The 24623-nt window shown below is 43.8% G+C and overlaps 1 protein-coding gene across 1 annotated transcript in view; it reads right to left on the bottom strand.

Annotated features, from left to right (window-relative positions):
• The window catches only part of KSR1 (kinase suppressor of ras 1), a 79155-nt gene extending 54601 nt beyond the window's left edge, over positions 1–24554 (bottom strand). Inside the window, exon 1 of the mRNA XM_064468344.1 lies at positions 24091–24554. Within this exon, the coding sequence (XP_064324414.1) occupies positions 24091–24351 (261 nt within the window). The 5' untranslated portion in view covers positions 24352–24554. The remainder of the gene's footprint in view (positions 1–24090) is intronic.
• Between the last annotated feature and the right edge of the window lie 69 nt (positions 24555–24623).

Here is a 24623-nt window from a genome sequence, read left to right as displayed (position 1 = left end):
ATTATCCACCAGAGAATAAGTTCAGCAGCCTCTGGGGTTCAGGATTTTTGCTCAATCTCTTGCTCAGATGACTGCATCAGAAGAGGGACTCTGCTGAGCAACAGCAACAAGAAAAAAACATGCCTGCTTATGAGAAAATAAAAAGCCATTGTAACAAGCCTGTATGCTATTTTGTAATGGAAATACTCCCCTCCTAAGGAGCAGGGGAAAGACAAAGGGATTCTATGTTGTATTTTTCTGCCTGCAAACTGACAGTTCTGAGTGCTGGATACAAATTCATTCCTTAGGCTTTAAAATTTTTCACTGCACCCAACCAACTCTTCAGCTATACAAACATCACTCATGGTTTTTTTCGGACTCCTTTCATTTACAGTATTTCATCTTGATCTTTCCAAAAGGAACATGGCTAAGTTGGACATTGCTGAAAATACTAACTTCCCTAGGTTGCTTTTGAAAAGCGAAATGCCACCCCTGGACAATGGAAGACTCTAAAAGCCTACTTTACTACACCTCCTGTTATGTGTGATATAAAACACTGCTGGGACTAGTTCTTCCTACAGCACTCCTCCAGAGTAACAAGGCCAGAAATACAGCGAAGCCCTAGAAATGTTTGAGGGATCCAGCAGTGCTGCAGATAGCTTCTCACCTATCTCATAGGCACAAAAGTCAGCGTCCACATACAGCTTTCCTAACATTTGGTTCAGACAGTAGTTTGAAAATAGAGCACATCAGCTCTCCTTCCAAAGCTCAGCTCTTCTGAGGATCTCCACAGATAGAAAACTTCCATCTGCTCAGCCATCACATGATGAGTGAAAAAAACCAGCAGGATTCCCTAAGTATCAGCAGTCTTTTAGTATCCTGCTTCTGAACCCAAAACATCTTAAAACAAAGAAAACTTTCTACCTCCATCCTTTCTTCATAGTCTTATCTCTCTTTCGTGTTTTGGCAAAGGGAATTTATAAATTCAACTAGATTGTTTACAGTATAATCTTGAAAGTGCAAATAATGAGCAGCAGACTATTATTAGCTTTCCAGCTGTGACCTGATTCAAAGAATACTGAAGTTATCTGAAACTAATTTCCCAGATTCACCGACTTCCCAGAATGCTGGATTAGGTGCTGTTTGTGTTGTCTGTTACCCTAACAGTACAGCTGACATTAGAGCCTTATGCTTGGTTAGGTTAGAAACACAGGCATTTAGCAGCTCAGTACAAGCAGTTTGGCTGCCCGACCTGGTCCTCAGCCTAGCGTTTCATGTGCTGGAGCCCATTTCCATAGACTGCTTGCAAAAAAACCCCTGCATGTTGAATCTTGTCTCTACAACATTGCCACTGCCAATCATTTTCTTCTTCTGATAAGAGAGAGGACTGAGCACAGTCACCCAGAAATAGGAAGCTACATTACTCGCTTCCTTGAGGACTTGCCTGCCCTTCTTCCTTTTCAATTACTAGCAGACATTCTTAAATCACTCGGTTTTTAAGTGCACCTGGCAAAACCCAGTTTGGCAGGACACACATCCACCCACCGAACTGAGCAAGGCAGTTACTGCTACCCACTTACATCATCGAGAAAAAGCATGGCGTTTGAAGTGAGCCTCGCTTTTTTAAACTGTACCACAGCATCAGATACAGCTGCACTGCTTTACATGGTTGAACAACCACCCATTCATTCCACTGTCACAAGCTGAAATCTGTAAGGGGAGGATTCCCAAAAATTCCATTATTGAGTTGCCTTTGAGGTCTGCTGCAGAAAAAAAAAAAGGCAAATCTACCCCCGTGAAGGAAAATACTATTTCTAAAAAAGCCACAGTTCTTAAAAATTCAAGTTTGCCATGCATGTTACAGTCACCACTGCCAAGGCTCCATGTTCTGTTCTCGTGATAAGACAAGTGGAGTTTGCTCTAGCGTTATTTCCACTGAAACTTCTCAGCAAAAAGCAGTGATTTCTTTGATTCGTTGAATGCATCTGAATACCCTTGGAGGAGAACAGGTGAGGAGCCATATAAAAGAGGGAAAAAGACAAAAAACCCTATTCACATAAAAGCTTCTATTTCTTTATGTAAATGTTTGTACTACCAACAGTTATAAGTCTAAGAATAATTTAGCGTCACACAGCTGGACAGACTTCAGCTTCTGGGAGCAGATTCTCTACTGCTGTATGCCTCTCTCACCCATCATGCACTTACACTAGCATGTAATACACCAGCAACCCATTTCTCCAGAGCAACTAAGAGGTATGCAACTATAACTTTTGGGCTCTGCACTATAACTGGATTCTAAATATGTAACCCATTCAGAAAGAAAAACAAAGTGTTAAAAGAAAGTATTTTTTATTTACATGATAGTCGATATCCAATATTCCCCACCACTCCATATTAACATTTGTTTCTAAGAGATCAGATGTTTATAATCAGAAGACCTTTACATCACACAATGAATCAAAACACACAAGCATGACACTGAAAGACATCGCCTTCCATGGTTTTCCAAAGAATACTCACCTCAAATGTACAGGTATTAATACTGGGGTAGGGGCTTCTGCATCGGGGGGGGGGGGGGGGGGGGGGGCGGGAGTGGGGGTGTTCTGGTTTGTTTGTTGGGATTTTTTCCTTCTTGCAGTGAAAATAAAGGAGGGAGGTGGCCAAGAAAACCATGCAATATTTTAAAAAAATAAAATATGTCAACTATAGGAAATTGCTTAACTGGAATGTGGCAACTTGCCACATTCTCTGAAAGTGTCTTTTAAAACAGCAAAACAGCTTTATTTTAACAAGCTGCTATGAGACTGCATTTTGGGATTGTCAGAAAGAACAAAATACACTAAAGCCCGTTCTGTTCAAAATGCTTTGAACCTATACAGCAAGCTTCCTTATTTCAGATTTTAAGAGCAAAAAAAGAAAACTTTGGTGTTTTGTTCTGCCATGCAGCGCGGATCAGAGATTTTCAGTTTGCTCATCAATTTCAGAGAATGCTTCTGGAGCGCTGAGGCATGAAATACAGGAATGAGAAATCTGCGCAAGCATAACTGAGGTTCAGCTGCCACCGTGGCTCACCCATAGCTCAGCTCTAGAAAAGACTCCTAAAACAATTCAAAAATAAAACTGAGTCAATGGATTGTATGAGTTTTATCTTTCCTCTAGGGCTGGGTATGTCATTAGTAAGTGGGAATGGTACTGAGTTTGCTTCCCTGGTCAGCTCTCCTTCCTTCTCAGAAAACAAACATGTAAATCCACACAGCTTATCTTTCCAATTCCCTCTCTTTCTGCAGTCCTATGTGTCCTCAGGTTAGCCCTTCTGCTGTCTCAAAATCCAGAACATTACAGTCTCAGGCAAACTTCTCTGAAGTGTAGTTGACTTACAAGTGGGAAGACAACATAAGGGAACAGAGAGGCTAACCCATGAGGTCTTAAAACGTGCCGCCCATCAGGGAAGTATCCCCAAACCAGCCCTCATGCAACATGGTGACTAAGCACATCTCACAATTAGGCTACAGTACAATGAACACAGAAATTGCAGTTATGTCTGTGGTATCCTCAGCTGAAGAATCAGTTCTTCTCCAAAACACTCCTGATTTCTTGGTGTAGAAGTACTCACACTCCTAGTGTATTCACTTAACTCTACTGTTTGCAGAAAGCTAAAGATTTATGAGATTTAACAGTTTGAGAAATTTACTTCTATGCATTTAGGAACACGGGAGAACAGCATTCTGGAAAACAAATCACCCAAAACACAGCAGGGACTTGTCTGCAGTGGATTACAGGCAGAAAATCCTCTCTGAAACCCTAGGACCATCTAGGAAAACTGAAGCAGTCAGTGGTATTGTAGTGAGAATGAAGGACTAGTTGAAGAAGTTTGGGTTTAACATGAGATGTGGGGAAACACTACGAAGCAGAAGAATGGCATTGCAGAAAGCCTTTATTTATTGCCTTTTTCCCAATTTTGTTTTGAAGTTACTGAGGTGAGCTATGTGTATAAGCTCTACTGTTTGCTATAAAATTGCTGCTCAGTTGCTGGGTTTCTTTGACTGTGTGTTGAGTGAGGTTTTGTACTGGGCTAGTTCTCCTTCCTTCCTGCTATTCCTCCCTCCTTCTCCCCCTGCTATTCTGTAGGGACATGAACAGAAAGTGAGGCAACAGGAAGAGTAGGAGTCACCCTCACAGAGACAAGCAGGATGTGAGTGACCTCTGTTCCCTAAATAGGGCACAAAGGGTCAGATCATGATATCCAAGCTGGTGTCTCCCTAAAGGAAAGACCAAAGTGAAGCCGTTAATCTTGGGTTAAAAAGCTGTGAATTTAATGATATAGGTGGTGCTTTGTAGGAGGAACGTAATCAACTGCAAAGACCTTAAATTAGTGACTATTCTGATGGACTCTAGCTAAACAAAGCTTGAATGTATTACGTGATGGAGCCTCAACTCTGCTAAACTTTGATCTTACAAAGTATCAGTCCAGCTCCTGCAGCCTTGGTCCTCTGCTTGCACAGGACAGACTGTCTGGAAACCTGTGTGACCTGTTCGTCCAGCTCAGAGGCAACCCTTGCCCACTGAGGCTGTGCTGCCCTATTAAACTTTGCCTTTGAATTTAACAGCCTCTGACACTGGTTTGTTCCCATGAGCTGCCTGACCCCCGTTTCCCAGGGCAGCATACAGATTACTAGCTGGAACAAGGCAATGAGAGTGAATTACCATAAGGTAGTCTCATCTCCAAGTACAGATACTGAGCTGTACGAAGTGTCTTTTCAGCCTCAAATCTAAAAAACTACTGTATTAGCATGCAGCAAAGTACAGCTGAGGGAGGCTTTACTGCTAGTAGCCAAGCACCCTTACTAATTCAGGGCACCCATGCTAGCTATAGTTACAGTCGGAGTACTGTTGTTGGGGCGGTACAAACACCAAAGACTACCCCAATGCCAGAAGTTCATACTTTGAGGGTAGTGATTCGCCTAGTCCAGCCTCTTTAATCTCCAGTCTAGGAGACCACATCAACAGCTTTTGAACATGCCTGCCTTCAAAGCCATGGCCTTGGGTGATCTTGTCTATGAAGGACTTCTAGTAGTATCCTAGATAATAAGAAAAAAAAAAAGCATTGCAGTTAAGATTACTAGCTCAGGTAGTGGTAACTAGGATGACTGAACTCCAGAGTAGCTACGCCCACATACCATAACAGGGTTGTGATGGCAGGTGTAATTGCTCAGGCCATTAAAGTCAGAATACCCACATCTGCTGAAGTCTGACCCCCAGCCTAGCAAGGATATTCTGCATATGTTTTATTCAGCTATGCCCTAGCTCAGGAGTTCAAACACATACCAAGGCAAAGCTAAGAACTGTACTCAATACATCTCTAGAGACTAAAATGGGAAGCTTCCACTGCTGTTTTAGAGCTTAGTATTACTTGTATATCTCTCCTACTGGAAGGGACCTTATTTAGTTTAGTATGGATGACTGCTGAACCCAGCTTCTTGCAGTGCTTCAACTCTAGCTTGCTCTTCCTGTTTAGCTGAAACACTTGTATATAAAGCTAAGTAAAACTGACCTAGAGTTTGTTTATGCTTTCAAAGGGTATATGTTCTGTGCTGGAAATGAGTACCTCTAACCAGACTGACTCTGTACTACAATAATAACTGGAAATGAACTCTGGACCATCGGCTCCCAGCCACTCTGGGTTAGATCATGTTGCATAAATAATAGCCAAGTCTGGGGGAGGGGAACACTTTCAGTGACACAGAGCAACCTGCCTTCTGCTGCAAAGGCAAATACTCTTCTAGCAGCTGCACAAAGCTTCAGACCAGTGATGACATATAGGAAACCAACAACCAGAGCAATGGGAGAAAGAGAAAGTAAAAAACTTTTGGATTACACAGCAGCCGAAAGGAAGGGACCAGGCTATAAAGCCAACTACCATATACTTTCACTTGAGCTTGAACCTTGAGACTAGCAGATAATCTGTCAGGAGTTTGCTTCAGATAACCAATCCAGATAAGCAATGCTAAGGCTCCATTTGTCTCAAACATGCCATCTGTAACAGCCATTCCAATGTAAGAATTACAACCGCACTTTTACTGCACTAAACCCCTTCTTATCCCAAATTCAACATTGTCCTGTCTCCCAAATAATAAGTAATATCAGGACTACAAGCACTTTCTCTGAAATACATCTGCCCTAGCTACTTGCCAAGAGAGATTAGAAAAACAGTGGCTAGTAGCAACGCTCTCATGAATAGGTGGGTTGCTTTCAGTTCCTTTCAGCCGAAACTGTAAGGTGCTAAGCTTTCACTTACGAACATTAAAAAACTCCCTTCTAGCCCTCCATCACTCTGGAGAATGAGGAAGGATAAAAGAGCATGGGTTGAGTGTAGGCAGTCCACCCTCTTATTGCAGGGGGAAGAATTGTAGAGTACACAACTTCTCACCCCAATTGTTCATTCTGAGGAGCCTTTCAAAACATGCTGACACATCCAGTATATCTACACAATAAGATTGTAAATTAGTCTTTTCCTTCACAAAAGGCTCATGACAAATGATGATCTCCAACTCGATACAATGACCTGCTAAATTTTCTATTGGTCTCTTGAGGGGTTTCCAGGACCTCCCTGAACATCATTTCCTGAAGTCCTGAAGTCAAACATCTGCACTTATCCACTGAAAGAATGCGTGGCTTGGGTAATGGTGGAGTCACTTTCCTACTTGCTATCCTTGATTCCTAACTATACTAATAGTTCATTATCAGCCTCAGAAAAAGGTTCAAAGCTCTTAAAAATGCAGAGAAAGACCTTAAGAGTAATTGGACTTCAAAGCATTCCTCTAATCATTTCAGTGGCAGAGATTTTAAAGCTAGGAGTGAACAAATGAAGTCTTCATACAAACAGTGCATATTATTTAGGTCATGGGTAGCAGTAGTTGCATGTTTTGGGGCATGGATGAGAGCACCATGCAAGAAACTTCTTGCCACATACATGGCTCAAAAGGAAGAGACAGAAATAAGAGTTGGTTCAGGATGCTGTGAAGGGGCTGAAAGAGCTGGAGCAGCAAAGCTGGCATACGAAGAGAGGAACAAGGAAGAAAGCAATAGAGGGGGGTCAAGCACATGACACAGGCTTTGAAAGGTGAAATAACTCTGATGGTATGCTATCATTGTCAAGGTATTATGCCAATTTACTGTGGTATCAGCCCCATATGTGACGCAAGAAAAGTAAGTTGGAAGCCCTTGTCCCATGGTCTTGTAATCTTGGTAACAGTTCTTTGTCCTTGTGCAGTGGTGTGAAGCAGTAAGTTGCAACTTTTGATCTGGAAGCACGAGTCTTTTGAGTGCAGGACACTTTTTGTATAAATTATTAAAATTTTTAATAGGTTGGAAACCAGCAATGCCAGAATAGCCGGAAGCAGGACTCTGACAATCACTGTATACCCCTTTAAGTCCCGTTTTAAATATTGTGCAAAATAACTACATCAAATTTTGCACTTGGCTGTGCAACTACTAAATCTTCACAATTTCTGCATCAACTTTTATAGATCAGATGCACAGGGTAAGTCAACCCAGGCTTTGTTTCTTTACATTACCAATAGGAATAATAAAACCAGGGTGAAAGTCATTGACCTGATGTCAGATACGGCCTTCCACTGTGTATCAAATATCCTTTCTCCATACACTCAGCTGAGATTTGTGCCTTCAAAATGAAGGAATATTTACTGTCCTCTATTCTGGATCACAAAGCTTCAACTGAGCTGTATTTCTCTACCTCAGACTATGAATCCATCAAGTGAAGCCAGACACCACCAAGAACCTGCAAAACTATTCCTTTAATTCTACACTGGAAAGAATTTGACAGAAGCAAGAAAACCAAACTCTTCTTCAAAAGTACTTAGTAATTTTCCAATAATGAATGGAACTTGAGTTGTATCTACAGCCTACACACTAAGCACTAAAAACACACCCAAGCTTATGCTTATTGTAAATACCAAATAAACATAATAAATACCTGGAATAAGGTTTCCGTAGGTGACAGTTCTGTAACACTTACATCTTCAAACTGCGTTTTACTTCAGAGGCTATGTAAACAATGAATGGAAGATGTTTATTGCTGTAAACTTACAGGTGTACTTGGGTGGAGGCAGGCTAGTATCCTCCCATGCTGGGGTTTTCTCACAAAGAATGTAAGCTGAACTGGAAAAAAAGTAATGTTGCTGAAACAAGGATCCAACAAGATTAAAAGGGAAGGGATATCTTATAGCTCTTAAATTTTCACCACCTTAAGGGACAGGTGAAATAAGGCAGAGAAAGGATTCTCCTGTATAAAAATACCCACTTTCTCAGTTTATTATCCTTTGCTATTTAAGTGTTGTTTCTTACTACCTTGCCTATTCAAAACAAACCCCACTCACTTTACATCAGACCAAGTCTGAAGACAGTTCAGCAGCACTTTTGTTTAAATAGCTGGAGCTTCAAGTGAGGGTCAAGGCCACATTGTTTAAGGTATTCAACCTTGAAAGGCACTTATAAAAGAACTGAGCCAGCAGAGACTAGAGCTAAATTCAGCTCTTACCCTAGTTTTAAACTGTTTCAACTTCTTTGTTTTCAGCACAGTCACATTCAATTTCTACTACTGTAAAGGAAAGTGGGCTCACATAACCTGACATTCGTCTAATGTCAACTGGATAACCCTAAGGAACACAAGCAGGGTCCTGAGTTAAAGCCAGCTGTAGTCTTTGCTACAGATACATCACTTTCATGATACCTTTAGCAGACCAAGTGTTCCATCAAGTGATACAGCTGTAAATAATTTACCAGCAACCCCATAACACTTGATTAAAACCTACTGAAAGAAGATCTAATTAAATTGTCTCTGAAAGAACAGATAATGATATGATGACTGTATAAAGGGCAGATGGCAAGTAGAAGCTCATCAGAACATGAGAAAATAATTTGGGAAAAGGTACTTTTATCTGTGTTGAGTTGTGGTGATCTCCACCTGTCTCATGCTGGTTGTTCTGGAGGTCATCCCTACATTCTGCCTTTGGGCATCTGAAGTGACAGCAAGAATACTGGCTGTCCTTATGAGTGGCATTTGGGCACCTGCTGAGTAAGTACCTAATCTCTTAGGCAACCTGGTTAGAAAGTGTTTACTGCATCTTTTAGTGATGAGTAGCAGACAGCAGGTAAAGTTAGGAACTGCATGATTCACAGAACTGGCAGCCTTTTTTATAAAGGCTGTAGAGAGGACTGTCGGTAGCAATCAAGCCATTAATGAGTACAGTACTTGGTGGCCAATACTGTAAAACTTTGCCAGGCCATTAGTTTTAAAGCTGTGAATCTGCTGTACTGTGAAAGATGTGTCTTATGGATTAAGGAATAGTGGGAAATACATTACAGGAACATAACAACTACCTTGCTGCAAATCATATGTGCTTTAACATAAAAGAACACAGCTCACGGCAGATGTTCTCCATGCCCTTCAGCCTTTGAGGAAGAAAAAAGTTCTATTTCTTATCTCACACCTAAGAACAGACATGTACATAAACCTAACATCAGGAAGTTCAGTATAAATCTACAGTGGCCCCAAAGTTCAAACGTGTATCACCCAGTTCAAGGTTTTGCTTGGAAGCTAAGAACCTATTGAAGAAAATACAGACTTTTTGACTCCATAGAATGAAGTACAATTCATAAGAAGGGCAGGAACCACATGCATGCTGCTCTAACGCTACTGTGTTTCCAGTAAGGCAGACCCAGAAAATAAAGCATTTCTTTTCCATCAGCTGAAGGGCAGCCCAGGGTAGAATCAAGGCTCATCTCTTAAAGATGTGGTTCTCTCCTCCTTCTCATGTCTGAATGAGTTTCACTGCTTAGGTCTCTCAGCTGCCATTAGAGAAGAATGATGTTATCTTAATAAATACAGACTACAGCATGTTACAGACTACTGCAGACTGCTCTACTGGTATGTCACAAACAGGCCCTAAATCCTGTTCTACAAATAGGTCAAACTTGGACAGCCAGGCAGCAGCAGTCATGCTATGGAGTTTTAGAAGAGACAAATACCCTAGCCTAGAAGTTATGCTTATTTCCATCTGGGATAAATTGATACACACCCCCAGGTTGGGTCCTTGTGACTGGGCACAGTAAAACTGAGCTGATTTTTTGAGTAGCAGAACAAAGTTATGGTAAACATAGGGATTGGGCTGAGTCCAGAAAGATGAGTGGAAACTGCTCCAATGTAATCCTCAATACTTTTTAAAAAGTTAGCAATGCAGACACACAGAAGAATAGCTCTTGCCCATGTAAGCCCACATTAGAGGATGCAATACCCAAAATAAATCACCCCCTCCTCATACAGAGTTCATGCCATCCCTCAGCCACAAATGTATATTTATAGCCCAATTTGCCAGCACCTGGAAACAGGTTTCTTTTGAGGATATATTGCTAACTAGCTTCCCCATTCCTGAACAGCATAGGCATAAACAAAAATGGAAATGAAAGCACCATTAAAAGATATCAAAAATCAAAATTTGGCAGGTATCCAACCACACTATTTCTAGACAAATCTGGAAGACAGCCCTTCAAGTGGACAATAGTCATTAAGAAAAGAGATTTTTCCAGTCATTCACTTGGGAGCTAACTGCTGCACATGCAACTGCAGTGGCAGGGGCTCTGTGATCCCCAAATTATCAGAGACCAAACAGGAAATACTTCCTGCTTTGGGGTCAGGTGCTTAGCTAAAGCAAATAGGTCCTATTTCACACAGACCTACATGAAAAGAATTAGAACCCTCTTGAGTGAGAGCGTGTGTTGTGCCACCAATATGATAGGCGAAGGATGGGTGCTCAGATAGTATTAAGTGGTTTAAAGTAATTCTTTTTTTTAATTCTTAAATTAATTTTTTAAATTAAATAATTAAAGTCTTCCTGGACCCCAGCATTTGCCCAAGTGACTTGGAAATCTCATAAGAACTGATCCATCCCTCCTGAGCAGGGACATTGGCCACTAGATCAACCTGCCTCTTTCTGGCCATCTCTCACTCAGCCTCAGATTTTAAGCTGTGAAAGGTCTCCCCATCATTTTACAACCTCAGAAGATGATAGACAATGGTAAGCCTTCCACTAGTTGCAGAAATGAAGCTTCACCTTCGTCTCTGAGCTTGTCTATCCCAGCTGGGGTAAGAGGCACTTGCTCAGAGACAGGCCTTCAATTAAACATGATTCTGGTGCAGCTACATGAGATCAAAGCAACGCTGTGCCATGTTATCCAGACTGATCTCACATAAGCTGCAATCTATTTGCAGTCAGTTACAGCAGGATTGGGTGCATACTGTTTTTTGTTAAGGGGGAAATTCTTAGACTCTCTCACACCTTGAAAATAAACACTGCAAAACTCAACCCTCTCCTTGGTGGTTCTCCTATCTGCTGCTGTGCAGGTTAACTTGCAGAGTACCTTTCCCAGAATGCCTATCATTTAAGGACAGGAAGGCCATGCACTTCAGGAAGTCTTATCCTTAGACAACACAGCAACCATCTGCACAGCAGCATGAAAACCATACTGCACTCTCCCATGAACAGAAGGCGCTTTGGACTACTTATTATGCCAATAGTGCAAAAAGAGGTGGTACCAGGACTTCTCAGAGGAAAAACTCTCAAACTATTATTTCCCAAAGATATGAGCCTTTCTTACTGATAAATTTCAAAATCCCTCACCCGTTAAAGTGGCTCTCCAATTTTCCCCATGTCCTCTGTCCCAAAATCTGAGGCCAGATAAATCTCAGAGCCACAGCTACTTGCATTAAGGGTCCAAAGGCTCAGCATTTAGAAGAATTCTAAAGAATTCTAGCAATGCAGAGACTTGCAGTGCTTGCTGATATTGTTCCCACACCACTGAGGCTTTGTCAGGAAAGCTGACAAAGACCATGCTGCTAAACCATCCTGCAAATAGAGTTTGAATGTGGAGACTTTATTCTTTGCAGTATAAAGAGGCCATGCCTGGTATGGAAGAGACCTCACACTAGGCTCCTCGTCAGGAATACAGGAAGACAGAAAGGGCTGAGCCAGCCTATTTATGTAGAGGATCCGTGAGGAGTGAAGGGGAGGGGCAGGGATCAGACCATGCATTTCCTCGTGTGTTTCCCCTTCCCCCCTGCACCTTGGTTTTACAGCTGCAGGAAAGATTAAGCCAGAATTGTGCAAAATTGCTGAGTCAGACTATTGCTGTGGGGCCTCAGAGAGGCTGCCCGCAACGCTTAAGCCAGAGGACAAAGCCTTGTGATAAGGCAGAAGGCTGAGCAGCTGGAAAGACTGCAAGGTAGAGACGGTCAAGAGGTATGATGCACCCACTGCAGGCACAGGCAGGATTCTCTGAGCTGAAGGTACATAGTGGAGTCCTGCCACTGAAAGATAAGAACCCAGAATCATTTTGCATTAAAAGAACTGGAAAGAGGATGCAGATTCACTCTAGTAGAAGGATTTAGCTAGTCCTGGCTAAGTTAGCACAACAAAGAAGGCCAGAAATGAGCATGGGTACTCCTGTGAGCTCCCTAGCAGCCTACGCAAAGCTCTCCTGACTACAGTAGTCTCTAACAATTAGACCAATGCCCCAAAAAAAGCCTCAGACAGTTAGGAGGTCTCTGTTGCCACAGAGTTCAGGCTCCAGCATCATGCAGGCTTCCAGTCTATCTGGAAAGGAACCTGCCTTTACCCCTACAAGGAAGAGTCAGCACTCTGATCAGAACTTCATCTGTCTTAATCAGATGTGGAAGTCCATCAGGTGAGGGCTTAAAAAAACTGGCCTCTGGAGCTAGACAGGTAACAGGCATTTTACATCCCTTCTCTTTCCAAAGATCTGTACATCATCAGTATGTTAACCCTGAACCCTGTAGGCAAGAGCACCCTCAACAGTGGGTGGTCAGCATGTTTCAGAGCTCTTACTGCACAATTCCTGCAGGACCAGACATGCCGTCACAGAGACACCTGAGCCACCAGCACTGGTTGATGCTTCCTCTCCTCAGTCTTCCTCAACCCCTGTTCCAAGCAGCTACTAGTTGCTCCACTGCATCACAAAGTTCACAACAGCAATGATCAAAGTAATTTCTGTACACAGCTTTAAGAAGGAATATCTTGTAGTTGTCAGCTCTGCATTCTCTCCCCTGTGCTGCCATGAAAAACTGGGTGCCTCAAAGCCAGATATTAAGTCTCTCTCAACTCGCCCTTCTTGGCACAAAAGTTCAAAAGGACACTGAAAAATCTGTTAGTAAAATGCTACAGGCAGGATCTGCCCCCTCATTAAGGAACAGGGCAAAGGCAGTTCTGCTCGACTACAGAGAGGAGCTGCAAGGAGAACTGTAACACTACCGTGGACTTCAGCTAAAAGCTGTGCTGCATCACCACTGCATTGCTGCTGCCAAAGTACTCATTTCTCACTCAGATGAAGGGATAGATGCTACTACCTCCAATTTGAAATCTTATGTTGCAAGGTGCTAATTAACTTCAAAGCCCTTCTCCTCAGATCACAAACTAGTTATTCTTGGCAACTGAGGCAATTTGAATAACACAGTAGAGAAAAAAAAAAGAGGAAAGAACACATCAGTGGAACTGGAGCATGCCTTGGCAGCAGAATAGTGTTTTTGATTTAGTTTCTGTAAGAATCAAAACCTAAATGTTAGTGTCACCCTAGTAGAAGTATTCAGCTAGCTCTTGCTAAATTAGTTATGCCTCCAGTTATAGATCAGCAGATGATAACTGATAAGGTCCATTTAGTTAGATGCAAATAGGTAATTACTGCTACAGAGGCGTGTTCAACATAATTATAAAAAACATTTCCTACAAATGCAGTCTCAGCACAAATCCAGCCAGTGTTTCAGTGCAGCAGCGAAAGACCTGGGTTTACAGCAGCTGTCCTTTCTCCCTCCAAACCTTAGTTTCCACAGACTCCACTCAAGTTACTGCAAATGGCCCAGGAATTTAGGGAGCACTGAGAGGTGTCACTCAGAAACTCTGCCTCATTATACCTATATGAAATGCCACCAATACCACAGTGCTTAAGTCAGGCCTGCAGCAGTCAGCCAGTGGTTCTACAAATACGCTTGACCCACAAAGCAGGATCAAACCAGTTTTGACACACATAATATCCTGGCTTAATACAAATGGGGTTGACAAGCCCTTTGATATCTACTCTGGAGTTTTTCCCAGCTTAGCTGTGTGAGCAAATGCTACAAGTCTTTGGTGTTTATGCTCGCCTTGGCTCACTTCAGCCCTATGACCTCCTTCCTCTTCCAGAGCACTTACAGACACCTTTGTGTTTCAAATGAAATGAAAGAAAAAAAAAAAAAAAGATACCTTTCTTATTCCAAAAGGAGCAGGTTGAAGGCCTATGCCAATCTCCCCAAACAGATCAGTCTCCTAGTAAAAATACCTGTGTCTTTTAGTCAGTTGTTTCCTTAAAACAAGGGAGAATAGACAAGTGCATAGTTTCCAGAATTCACTGAAATGAGGAGGAAAACACTGCATATGATCTGCACCTGCACTAAGAGAGTCTAATACTGCTAGTTGGTGCTGGTCTGAGGCACCTGGAACTGTCTCTATAGAAATTGTGGGAAAGTTGAAGTTAAAAGTCTTTGTAAGAAGTGTTTTACTTTGTGGAAAGTTTCAGTTTTGGTCAGAAAGACAAGAGGCCCATAAACTGAAATGTTTTGCTTGGCAGGTGAAGAACAGTTTTTAAGAGGGAGATGTCTAGAATCTTTAAGCAACAAAAACTCACTACTACTGCTTATTTAAGTGGAGCTACACAACAGTATCCTGAAGTAGGATTTAGTCCTCTAGCTTACTCTAAAGGTAAAAATAAGAAAACACTGCTCTGGAAGATTAAAACTGTTGCTAGAAAATTCTCCATAAGGGTGGGTAGATAAATAGGTGTGGAGAGGTCCTCCTAGAGCACTGTCAGCCAGCCTAAGGGGCACCAACGCACATCTTCCAGTAACTGTACTTCCCGACAGATCCATTTACCTTCCCTATCTAATACCTTTTAGTGGTGATGCCTGGTTGAAGTTCTCAATCTGTAAAACATATTCATTATTTCTTCTTTCCAGTTTATTTAGCATCATTAATAACTAAAAATAAAACCTCACACTGGAATCTGCAAGCCTCAACAATAGCCCACACACAGAGCAGCAATGAGAAGCTCAAGACTTCCTTTCTAAATATAGACTGCTTCAAACAGAAGTGAAAGTTCTTTGATAAATCAACAAACCTGTATTTTAGAAGCACATAAGGAGAGTAGATCTGGGCAGGAAAGTGCTTGCCTACACTGTTAAACTTTTGCAAAAGGCTTCTGAAGACCTTCGGGGACTCAGACCCAAGGCTCTTGGCTGCTGTGGTCAATTACCTGTTTTGGCAGCGTCAGATCAGAGCCTGGATCTGCTGCATCCCAGCAAGATTCTTTAGTGCCATGGTAATCACTGCTCTAAAGTGGATCTCACAGCTTCTGCTATTAGAGCTCTTCCATTTGGGATAACTAATAATCATCTCTGTAGCCCCTGATCAAAGCATGATTCCTTATTCTACTGATTAAGTGATTAAGTGTCCCATGATTCTTCTCTGCTTCCCCAAGATGCACAGGGTACAAATTAGGTTTTCTTTCTAGGCAGAAAAAGGAATATCAAAGACCTGGCCTCTGTTTACTTCAGAATACATTTCTGAGGGAAAAGACAGCTATATTTTAACTTTAAAGCACTATTTAAAAGCACCAAAAGTGAGATAGAGGCAGTGGATCCAATTCTGCCTGCAACACCCTGAAAGCAGACAGGGTATGACTACTGGGCATGAAGCAGCTTCATTACAACTGTTCTCTGAGTTATACCAGCAAATATCCAGGGAGGTTCTGCAGAGGATATTTGTAATTCCATTTACACTAACATTAAAAGAATAACTATTGTTCAATTACCTTCTGGACAGTCACTGCCCTAACTTAAGGCAAGCTAGTGTTTCCCTGTAGACACATGCAAACACAGCATAGCCCCAGTGGTGAGTCTCAGCAGGCTTGGAATTAGTCCTTTAAAATGTAGAGCATCAAGATAGATTCTCCCTACTGAAATTTAAAACTAGGACATCCTGATCAGTGGCTTGCTTTGCACTGTGATGCGCCATGACATCCTTTCTTTCTGTCTAAGGGGAGGGTTCAGAAGACTACGCACTCACAGAAAAAAATTCAAGGCACTGACAAGGAGTCACCAATCTTATTCTTGACAGAGGATGCCGTGGGCCTGCAATGGTGTTCAGCCTCACCACTGTCCCTCCGACAACCCCCCCAAGGGTAACCAGAAGAAACATGAAACTCCTTGTTTTCTCCTTTTAGGAAAATCACTGCTAAAAAACCCACAACAGGAAGCTGTCTCTTTTTTTTCCTTTCATTCATTAAAGCATGGAAAGTATATTTGAGTCACAGCCATGTAAGCACACATTCTGCATGCACTATCTGTTATACCCCCTTCCTCAAATCACTTCTGGCTCACCAAAAGTGTTGCTAGTCAAGCTACAAAATTCACAGTCCATATTTAGGTGGGGAGAGTTCTATTGAAAAGCTGGCTACTATTACCTCCCATTATGGCTTTACTTTGTAGGAAACAAGTCATTTTAGCTATTTTGAACAATATCCTGAATAACACCTAAAAAGTCTCAGGCAGAGCCAAAGCAAGTAAATATTCTGGCTTTCAGTTCTGTTTTAGTCTTTTCCACACTAACACTAATATCTTTCTGCTCTCAGGTGCTTTGCCCACTATGCCAAACATCACAACACCTTCTGCTAGGCTAAACTTGTGCACTTCTGCAGCCAAGTGCAAGCTATTTGCATCTAGTATCTCTCTCTCCTGCCCCCTTTAAAAAAAAAACAAACACCAAAAACCAACCAAACAAAAAAAAACCCCACTCACTTCTTGGAAGCAAAAAGACTAGCCAGCTCCTCATCTCCTGTGCACTTGCATAACCACATTGATTTCAACAGCAGTTTAAGGCATCACTGTACAGCTCAGGTTGCTAGTTGAACAGTCTTGAGCTCAGGTGCATAGATCCAATGAGATTTGCATCTTCCACCTACGTACAGCCCCAACAGCTCTGACTGAAGATACAGGTGCTGCACTTAGAGAAAGATAAAAAGACATCTATTATCAGACTGGGCTGTGATACGTGTGTGCCCAGAGAGATTAGGGCCTAAGCTAAGGTTTGAGTTTCCACCTCAGGAATGCTCCAGAGTTCAGTTTAAACAGCTTATGCAAAAAGCAGGTTTACAACATAGACAGTGAGCTCAGACGCAGAAGTAGCACCTGTCAACTAGCACAGGTTCAAGCGAACACTACAGATGCACCGATGATTACTTCATGTTCCTTGGAGTGTGCACAGCGACACTACAGCTGGGCTGGGACACACCTCTGGGATCTGTAGGTGGCACAGGAGGTTTGTGCAGCTCCTTTTTTATGGCAAAAGACATATCTGACCACCTATACACTTTGGTGGTTCTCAGTTGTCCTCCCATCTTATCAGCAACACAGAGTTTCTCTAGTTTAACTTGGGACTGATCCTGTCCTAGATTCTGGGGGCATGGGCTAAAACCCACCACCTGCTATGCCAGTAAGGAATAGCTGCAGTCAAAGCCAAGCCAGATTGCCAAACTGTTTCTTAATCAAGAGCTAGTCTTTTGACTAGGTTCAGACTCCCACCAAGAAGCAAGGAGTGCCCACGACACTCCTATGCACAACTGCTCACAAGTTGGAAGAGCTACCCATTTCTTCTGGAACAGGTGTGCTTCCAGACTCAGAGAGCCTCTGCCCCCCTGATTTGCTATCTGTGGCAACACTGTGCTGCTGGTAGTGTCAACTGTGTGGGATTACTCCATGGGAGCGAGAAACGAACAGGGAGGGAAGTCTCTGAGAGATGTCTGAGTCAGTATCTCTGAGTGGTGTCATCTATACATTATTCTGTGCCTTTCACCGCAGCAGTAATCTAGCCAATACATTCTCCAACTCCCAGAACAGTGAGAGATAGCCAGGCCTGCTTTCATTACAATTTTACTTTTAGTAGAAAAAAAGAAAGAAAAATCCCTATGAGCTGAAAACAAGGATAAGAAATTTTAGCCTTAAAGGAAAGGTGAGGCTCTATCTCTCAAGCATCTGAAAGATTACATGGTCTATGCTGGAAATATCATTTTAAGCATAACTACTCCCTAAATGATTTGGTGTGTCACATGACATCTTTTGTTAAGTGTTCCTATTTATGAACAAGAACAGGTGATAAATATGTGTACCACCATGCTGACTCATAGCTGTAAATCTGTCACTAGTATGCAGCTGTAGTGCTAATCGGGGTTTTCCTTGTGTAAAATGCAGTTAATTGCTAGCATTTGAACTTGAGTAGCAGACCAAGTTGTGCTCAGGTGGTATCTGTGCAAGCTTGGTTACGTCCATGCATTCAGCTAGATACAGCTGATGTTCTAGTCTGGCTGCTTCACTGATTAGATCAATTCTGAACGTGCAATAATCAGAAATCATATGTGGACACTGAGGCTTGTCTGGCACGACAGACTGTGGGATCCTGGTAGTATGTGTAGGCACATACGTACGGAGGTCTCAACTCCAGGCTCTGTGGAAGTACTTTATTGGAATTCAGTTGCTGAAAAGAGTGTCCAGGCTGACTCTGCACAAAGATAAGCAGGAATAATTCTGTTTTAATGTAATCCAGTGACCGCACAGGCAGTCTTTGAGAGACAAAGGCAGCACAAAGCCTTACTCTGATACTTCCTTTCTTGCTTCCCAGTCAGTGCATCGCAGAACCCAACTCAAAGTGAGCCATACATACAGACCTGGACAGAAAAGTGAAGAGAGGCCCTTGTTGTATCTTCATCTTGATGATCATCTACTCATCAGAGCTTGACCTAGAAACTCCAGGTAAGTTAAGATAAAACACTGCTGCTGACTTTTTTGTCAACATTTATATAAAATCGATGGTAGGAGATGAGCTAAGTTCCATTATGATGTGCAAATTCTGATCATACAGAGAGACACATTGTCACAAAGAAAAGATGATGTCTACAGACTTGATAACAATATATGGTTCTCCCTCCTTCCATATCAAAACAGAATCTCTGCTGAAATCTATCTTACACAAACAAGCACACAAATTTAGGAAAAAAGGAAGCCTACAAAAAAGATGACACCTTTAATTAAAACAAAGGCATTGCATATATGCAAAAAGTATGGTGAAGTAAGAGACTTTCTTCTTCTCTTACATAAGACCTGCTGGAAAAGGAAGCCTTTTCAGCTGAACAAGGTTCATAAACATGTGGCTACAGGTTGCAGTTTGGCCTGAAAAATTCACTACTCCCCACTACTTCCAATTTACAAACAAACACTCTTCATTTCCTTATGCGTACCACATGCCCCAACTTCCAGTCTGCAAGTTCGGATGAGTTTCCTCCCCTACCGTGCCTTCCCCCATTTGCATTTGTTTCTTCTTAGAGGTTGCTTGGTAAGAGATAAGCCTTTTCTAGCCAAACTGCCAAATGACTCGAGATAATGCCAAAGCAAGTTCCAACATATTTAATCCACAGGCATCATCCAGCCAATATGAAAGACTGATTTGTGGAGTAGCAGACTTACGTATTTGTGACACAGCACAGCCGGAGTCAGGCTTTCCGATCTGGTGGTATATTTTCTAGAGGTGCCGAGGAAGAACACACAGGGCCAAGAGCATCTCTAACAGAGACATAGTCCAGCCAAAGAACAATGAGGACAATTTTTCTTAAAGAGCAGGCAGATCTTAGCAATGTGTGCTACTGCCCCACCCTGACACTCCCACCATAACCAGTTTGGAGGCAGCTTCTATGCCAGAAACACTGCATTTGGCTCTTATGATGCAAGAGCCAAGGTAGAAAGAAAATAAATCTGCAATCTCAATACACTCCAGGTCTCAGTTCAGCCTGGTACTGGCTCATCTTTGCTGCAGTTAAAAGTGGAGAAGGGAAAAAAAGGTATCCTGCTTAGTCTGGTAATTCCCAGTTTACCAAACCAGCAGAAGAGATTGAGAAACCACAGGAACCTTCTCTGCAGCCAGCACATAGGACTCTATTCTCCTCATCACCTCCAACAGACTGCCTTGAGCTGCAGTGTTAGAAGTTTCATGACCTTCACTACAATGTCCCGTTACCAGCTTCCTAGCCAGAGAAAGGAATCCAGACAGATATTGCTTTTACAAAGAAATATGGCTAAAAATAATATTCTTCTAACTTGGCAAAACCAATTTAAGAGTCATGCAAGGGATTAGCGTAGGGACAAAGTTAAAGACTGACAGAATTGTTTCTTACCAAGGATGCTTAGACCAATATTGGATGTTCAGCACATGGCAAGGCATTTTTTGCTCTCATACGTATGGGTTAAAATTACGATTATTTTCCATTTCAGTTTTGTAGTTGACTTGAGAAGTGAGTAAACCTGCTAGGACAGAACTGAAAGCAAGACATATACCAAAGTGTTGGGTAAAAAGAAAAACACTCAAGCACTTATTTGGCAGAACATATAAAATGTTTTAAAAAATACAAGACCTTGTGGCATCAGAGAACCTACTCTGCTAATAACCAAACTAACACAGTCTACTTTCCATTACAGGGAAACTCCCTGCCCTTCTAAGAAACGGCCTTCCTATATGTGAAACAGGGTCAGCTCATGTAACACATCTACACTCAACACATTATTTGCAAGCAATTCCCATAGCTCGCTCTTTCCCCCTCTTCTTTCCGTATTACAAAAAGTTTTCCCTGCACTCATTTGAGCTACCATGAGTGCTTATCTTTACCTGTCAAGGTTGCAGTTTGAAATCCTTGTCTACCATGTGCATTATTTTCAGAAGACCTTATACATAAGAGGAATGAGGAAGGACTTAAAGCATTTCAGTAAACTGGGAGGGAAATAAGCATGCACTGAAATACCTTTAGTTACGTTGATGTTCTTTACTTTGAACCACACACACGATGAAACATGTGGTATACATGACAGCCATCTAAGCTGTGAACAGGCACAGAGGGAAGTGGTGCTAAAAGGACCAAGCTAGTACATCTAGTATGAAAAATAACACAAGCATTTACATAAATTTGCACTGATGTTTTAGGCTATTGATTCCACTCACATTACAACTACTTTCAGAACTTTACTTCAGGGCTGCACTAACCTTGGGATTAGAAATGGCAACGAGCACACACTGCTGTCTGACCTGGACTGGTACAGGGTTTAGACAGCCACGTCCACCTGACAGCATTCACCCCCACGCACACGTGGTCTGAATGCCTGCGGTTAACTGATATAGAAGACGGTGTTCAAGGAGATATCCGTTCACCTGTTAAGTTCACCGTTTTGACACCAAAACTAGACATTACGGAACTTTCAGAGATGTATGAGCAATATACAAATCATATTATGGAAGCTTCCCTGCCTCTTTGTCCCTTTGAGTAACAACAAAAAAATCAATAAACTGATTTTTGACTCAGTATATGGACTGTCTTCAAATCACACACGTACGCTCACATTTGGCCTCAGGAGCTACTTCAACTTCCAGAGTCAAGTCCCCTCCCTGCCCAAACTAGTACTTCCCATTTCCAGTTTGCTTTTATCTATCTCATGTTTTATCATTTCCTTGTGGCTTTGCTACACAGTTTACTAGTTATACCGATGCAGCTAAGTTTTTCATGGAAAGAGTTATGAGAAGTGGCTGCACAAGAACTGAAGATGTGTAGATTCAAGTCCAAAGTACAGATGAGGCTTGCAGGTCCAGCAACCATGGCACTAGTAGCCACTAATCATAATCCGCAGAGCCATTTGGCGACTCATCAAGGCCACCCAGAGAACCACAGTTGGCCCTGGAGATCTCCAAGCTTCTGGTTAAACTACTGACTCCTGAGCAGTTGCCTATAGTCTGGACAGAGCTGCACACCACAGTCAAACCATCAGTAATGCCAGCTCCCTGCAGGATCGGAGCACCTGTCTCTGCTGATGCGATCTGATAGGCAAATGCACATGACCACAGATGCATTTCTGACACATTAACCAAGGCACAGTAGTTACAGCACGTAATGCCACAGGCAGGCCACCTGGTAGTCGAGACAACACTGCAGCCCACCACCCTCGGGTGCACCATGGCAAGTTACAACGTAGGGAAGTAAACTCAGACCCTCATCTCCTACAGTCTGGTTCTCTGCTCTGCATCTGTAGACAAAACCCCTGCGGACTAGCACAGAGTCAAGCACAAGACTGGGGCTATGCTTGACAACAACTGAACAGAGCAAAGGGCACAGAGTCTATACCCATGCCCATCGCTTCATGTGTTGGCAGAGATCCAGTACTTGGTTCAATTCCCAGAGAAATCATATATTGGACCACGCATCAAAGAGAATTTTTTCCAGCTAAGATTTTTTCTGATCATAAAATTTATGATCATCAGTGAATGTGGCACCCATTTCTTTAAGCAGATAAATGTTTAAGAGGAATGCATGCTCACACTCAACAACTATCACCAGGAACAGCTTTTGTTGCTCTAAGAAGAGCCTGAAGATGATGGCAGGCCTTTATCCTTCGTGAATAAAGGTTTCCTTATAGAACAGGTCCACCAGTAAAACGCTGCTGATCATTTTACAAAATGATGCTGACTGACATTGTTTAAGCATTAAGGCCGTCAGTAGGGTTGCCAAAAGCCTATACAAACATTGTTTTATAAAGAATAGCCTTTTGAACACTATTTGGAGGTGGCAGGAGAAAAGAGTGTTACAAATTTGAGGGAAAAAAAATGCAAAAGAAAACAAACAAACAAAAAACCCATAAAAGAGGCAGAGGAAGTGAGAAGGAAGAATGATAGATTTCCAAGAGGTTGTGCCAAAAGCTACCTACCACCTATTGTTTCACAATTTTTTCCCAACCTTCATTTCTCACGTGATGGACGCAGCATATATTGTTGTTACAGTTACACTGTTGTAATGATCTTTCTTCCTAAAGGCCCAGTGCTCTAGCCCCACAGCCTCCAGCATCAGACTAGAAAAATGAACCATTAGCCTTTACATAAAACTTCTGTCAAAGAAGGCAGCAGGGCAGGGGGGGAATTGTTGGCTTAGAGCAACATTACCTGCACGCGAGGTAAAAGGAAATGTTATTTAAGTATTTAAAGGTCAAACAAACTAAGCAGAATCTACATTCCCTTTCTAGATAGTTATGCAGACTCGTGTACAGATTCAGCCCTTTGAAGGCATCATAACAGCACGTGTTTTGTGCTGAAAGAGTTTTATATAATCTTTCTAAACAGCAAAACGTCTCTTCGACCCGGACCGTGATGCTGTTTGTCAGCCACACCAATGGAATGAAAAGGATCAGATTAGATCAGTAAAACCGAGCCAGGGATAGAGAGACAGGCCTAGAGTAGAGGGCAGGAACCATCAGAAGCAAACACCAAAGAGCTGAGGGAAAACGTGGGTCTATCCGGCTTCCCAGGACAGGTGATGTGGCGACCCACGCCCTGCTAGGGAGCCTCAGGTCACCTCTGGTCCCCACCTCACACCCCCTCCACCTTCGTAGTGGCACCAGGAGCCCCGCCGCAGGCCCCAGGGCCGCCGGGCGAGGTGGGGGGCGGCGGAGCACGGCCACACGCAGCTCCCGCTCCCGCTGACAGCCCCGGGCGCCCCACGCCCGCCGCGGGACGCGGCACCCACGGGCCTGCCCAGAGGCTGCCCCGCACCTGTCGTCCCCCCCCCCCCGCCTCTCCTTTAGCACCACGCTCCGCGGGACGCCCTTCCAGGGGCGGGGGGGGCCCTGCCACGGCCAGCCCGGCCGGGGAGGGCACCGACCCCCTACTGACACGGCTGCAGCGCGGCTGGGGGGTCGTTCCCTTCCACGTACACCCCCACATCCCCCTCCACCCGCGGGGAGAAGGGAGGGGGTGCCTCACCGGCGGGCGGCCGCCGGTGCTGAGGGGAAGGGACACCGGGGGAGGGGGCAGGCCCCGGCGGCCCCTGTGAGGGGCAGGCCTCGTCCCCCAGCCGCGAGGGAGCCGCACCCTGGGGGGCCATAGCGGGGCTCCCCACCGCGGCTGCCGAGCCCCGTACCTCCAGGGTGCGGATCTCCTGCTGGGTGAGGTCGTTGGACGCGGCGCACTTGGTGCGAAGCCCGCGCAGGTTAGAGAGCGAGATGTCGATGAGGTCCTGCAGCAGCCCGCACTGCTGCAACGTGCTCCGCACGGCCGGCAAGCCCCGCGCCGCCGCCGCGCCCGCCCGGGGCCCCGCGCCGCCGCCGGCCGCCGCCTCGCCGCCGCTCCGCTCCTTCCTCTCCAGCATGCCGGCGGCTCGCAGAGCAGCCGCTCTATCCATTCCTCGGCATCAGGGAGGCCGGGGATGAGAGGCGGCGGGGGGAGCAGCAGGGGGGGAGCAGCAGGGAGGGAGGGCGGGCAGGCGGCCGGCAGTTCGCTCCGCCCCGCCTCTCCTCTCCGGGCAATTACCGCGCATTAACATGCACGCCGGAGGAGCACCGCGGGTGCGGCCGGACCGCGCAAGCAGCGGCTGCTCCGCGAGGGGGCGCGGAAGACGCTCCGCCCTGCCTCGCCGCCTCAGCGCCTCCCTCGGCTCTTCAGCGCCCGCCGCGG

Source organism: Phalacrocorax carbo, chromosome 17, assembly GCF_963921805.1.
Source record: "Phalacrocorax carbo chromosome 17, bPhaCar2.1, whole genome shotgun sequence".
Taxonomy (NCBI): domain Eukaryota; kingdom Metazoa; phylum Chordata; class Aves; order Suliformes; family Phalacrocoracidae; genus Phalacrocorax; species Phalacrocorax carbo.
This window is presented reverse-complemented; position numbering and strand designations above follow the sequence as displayed.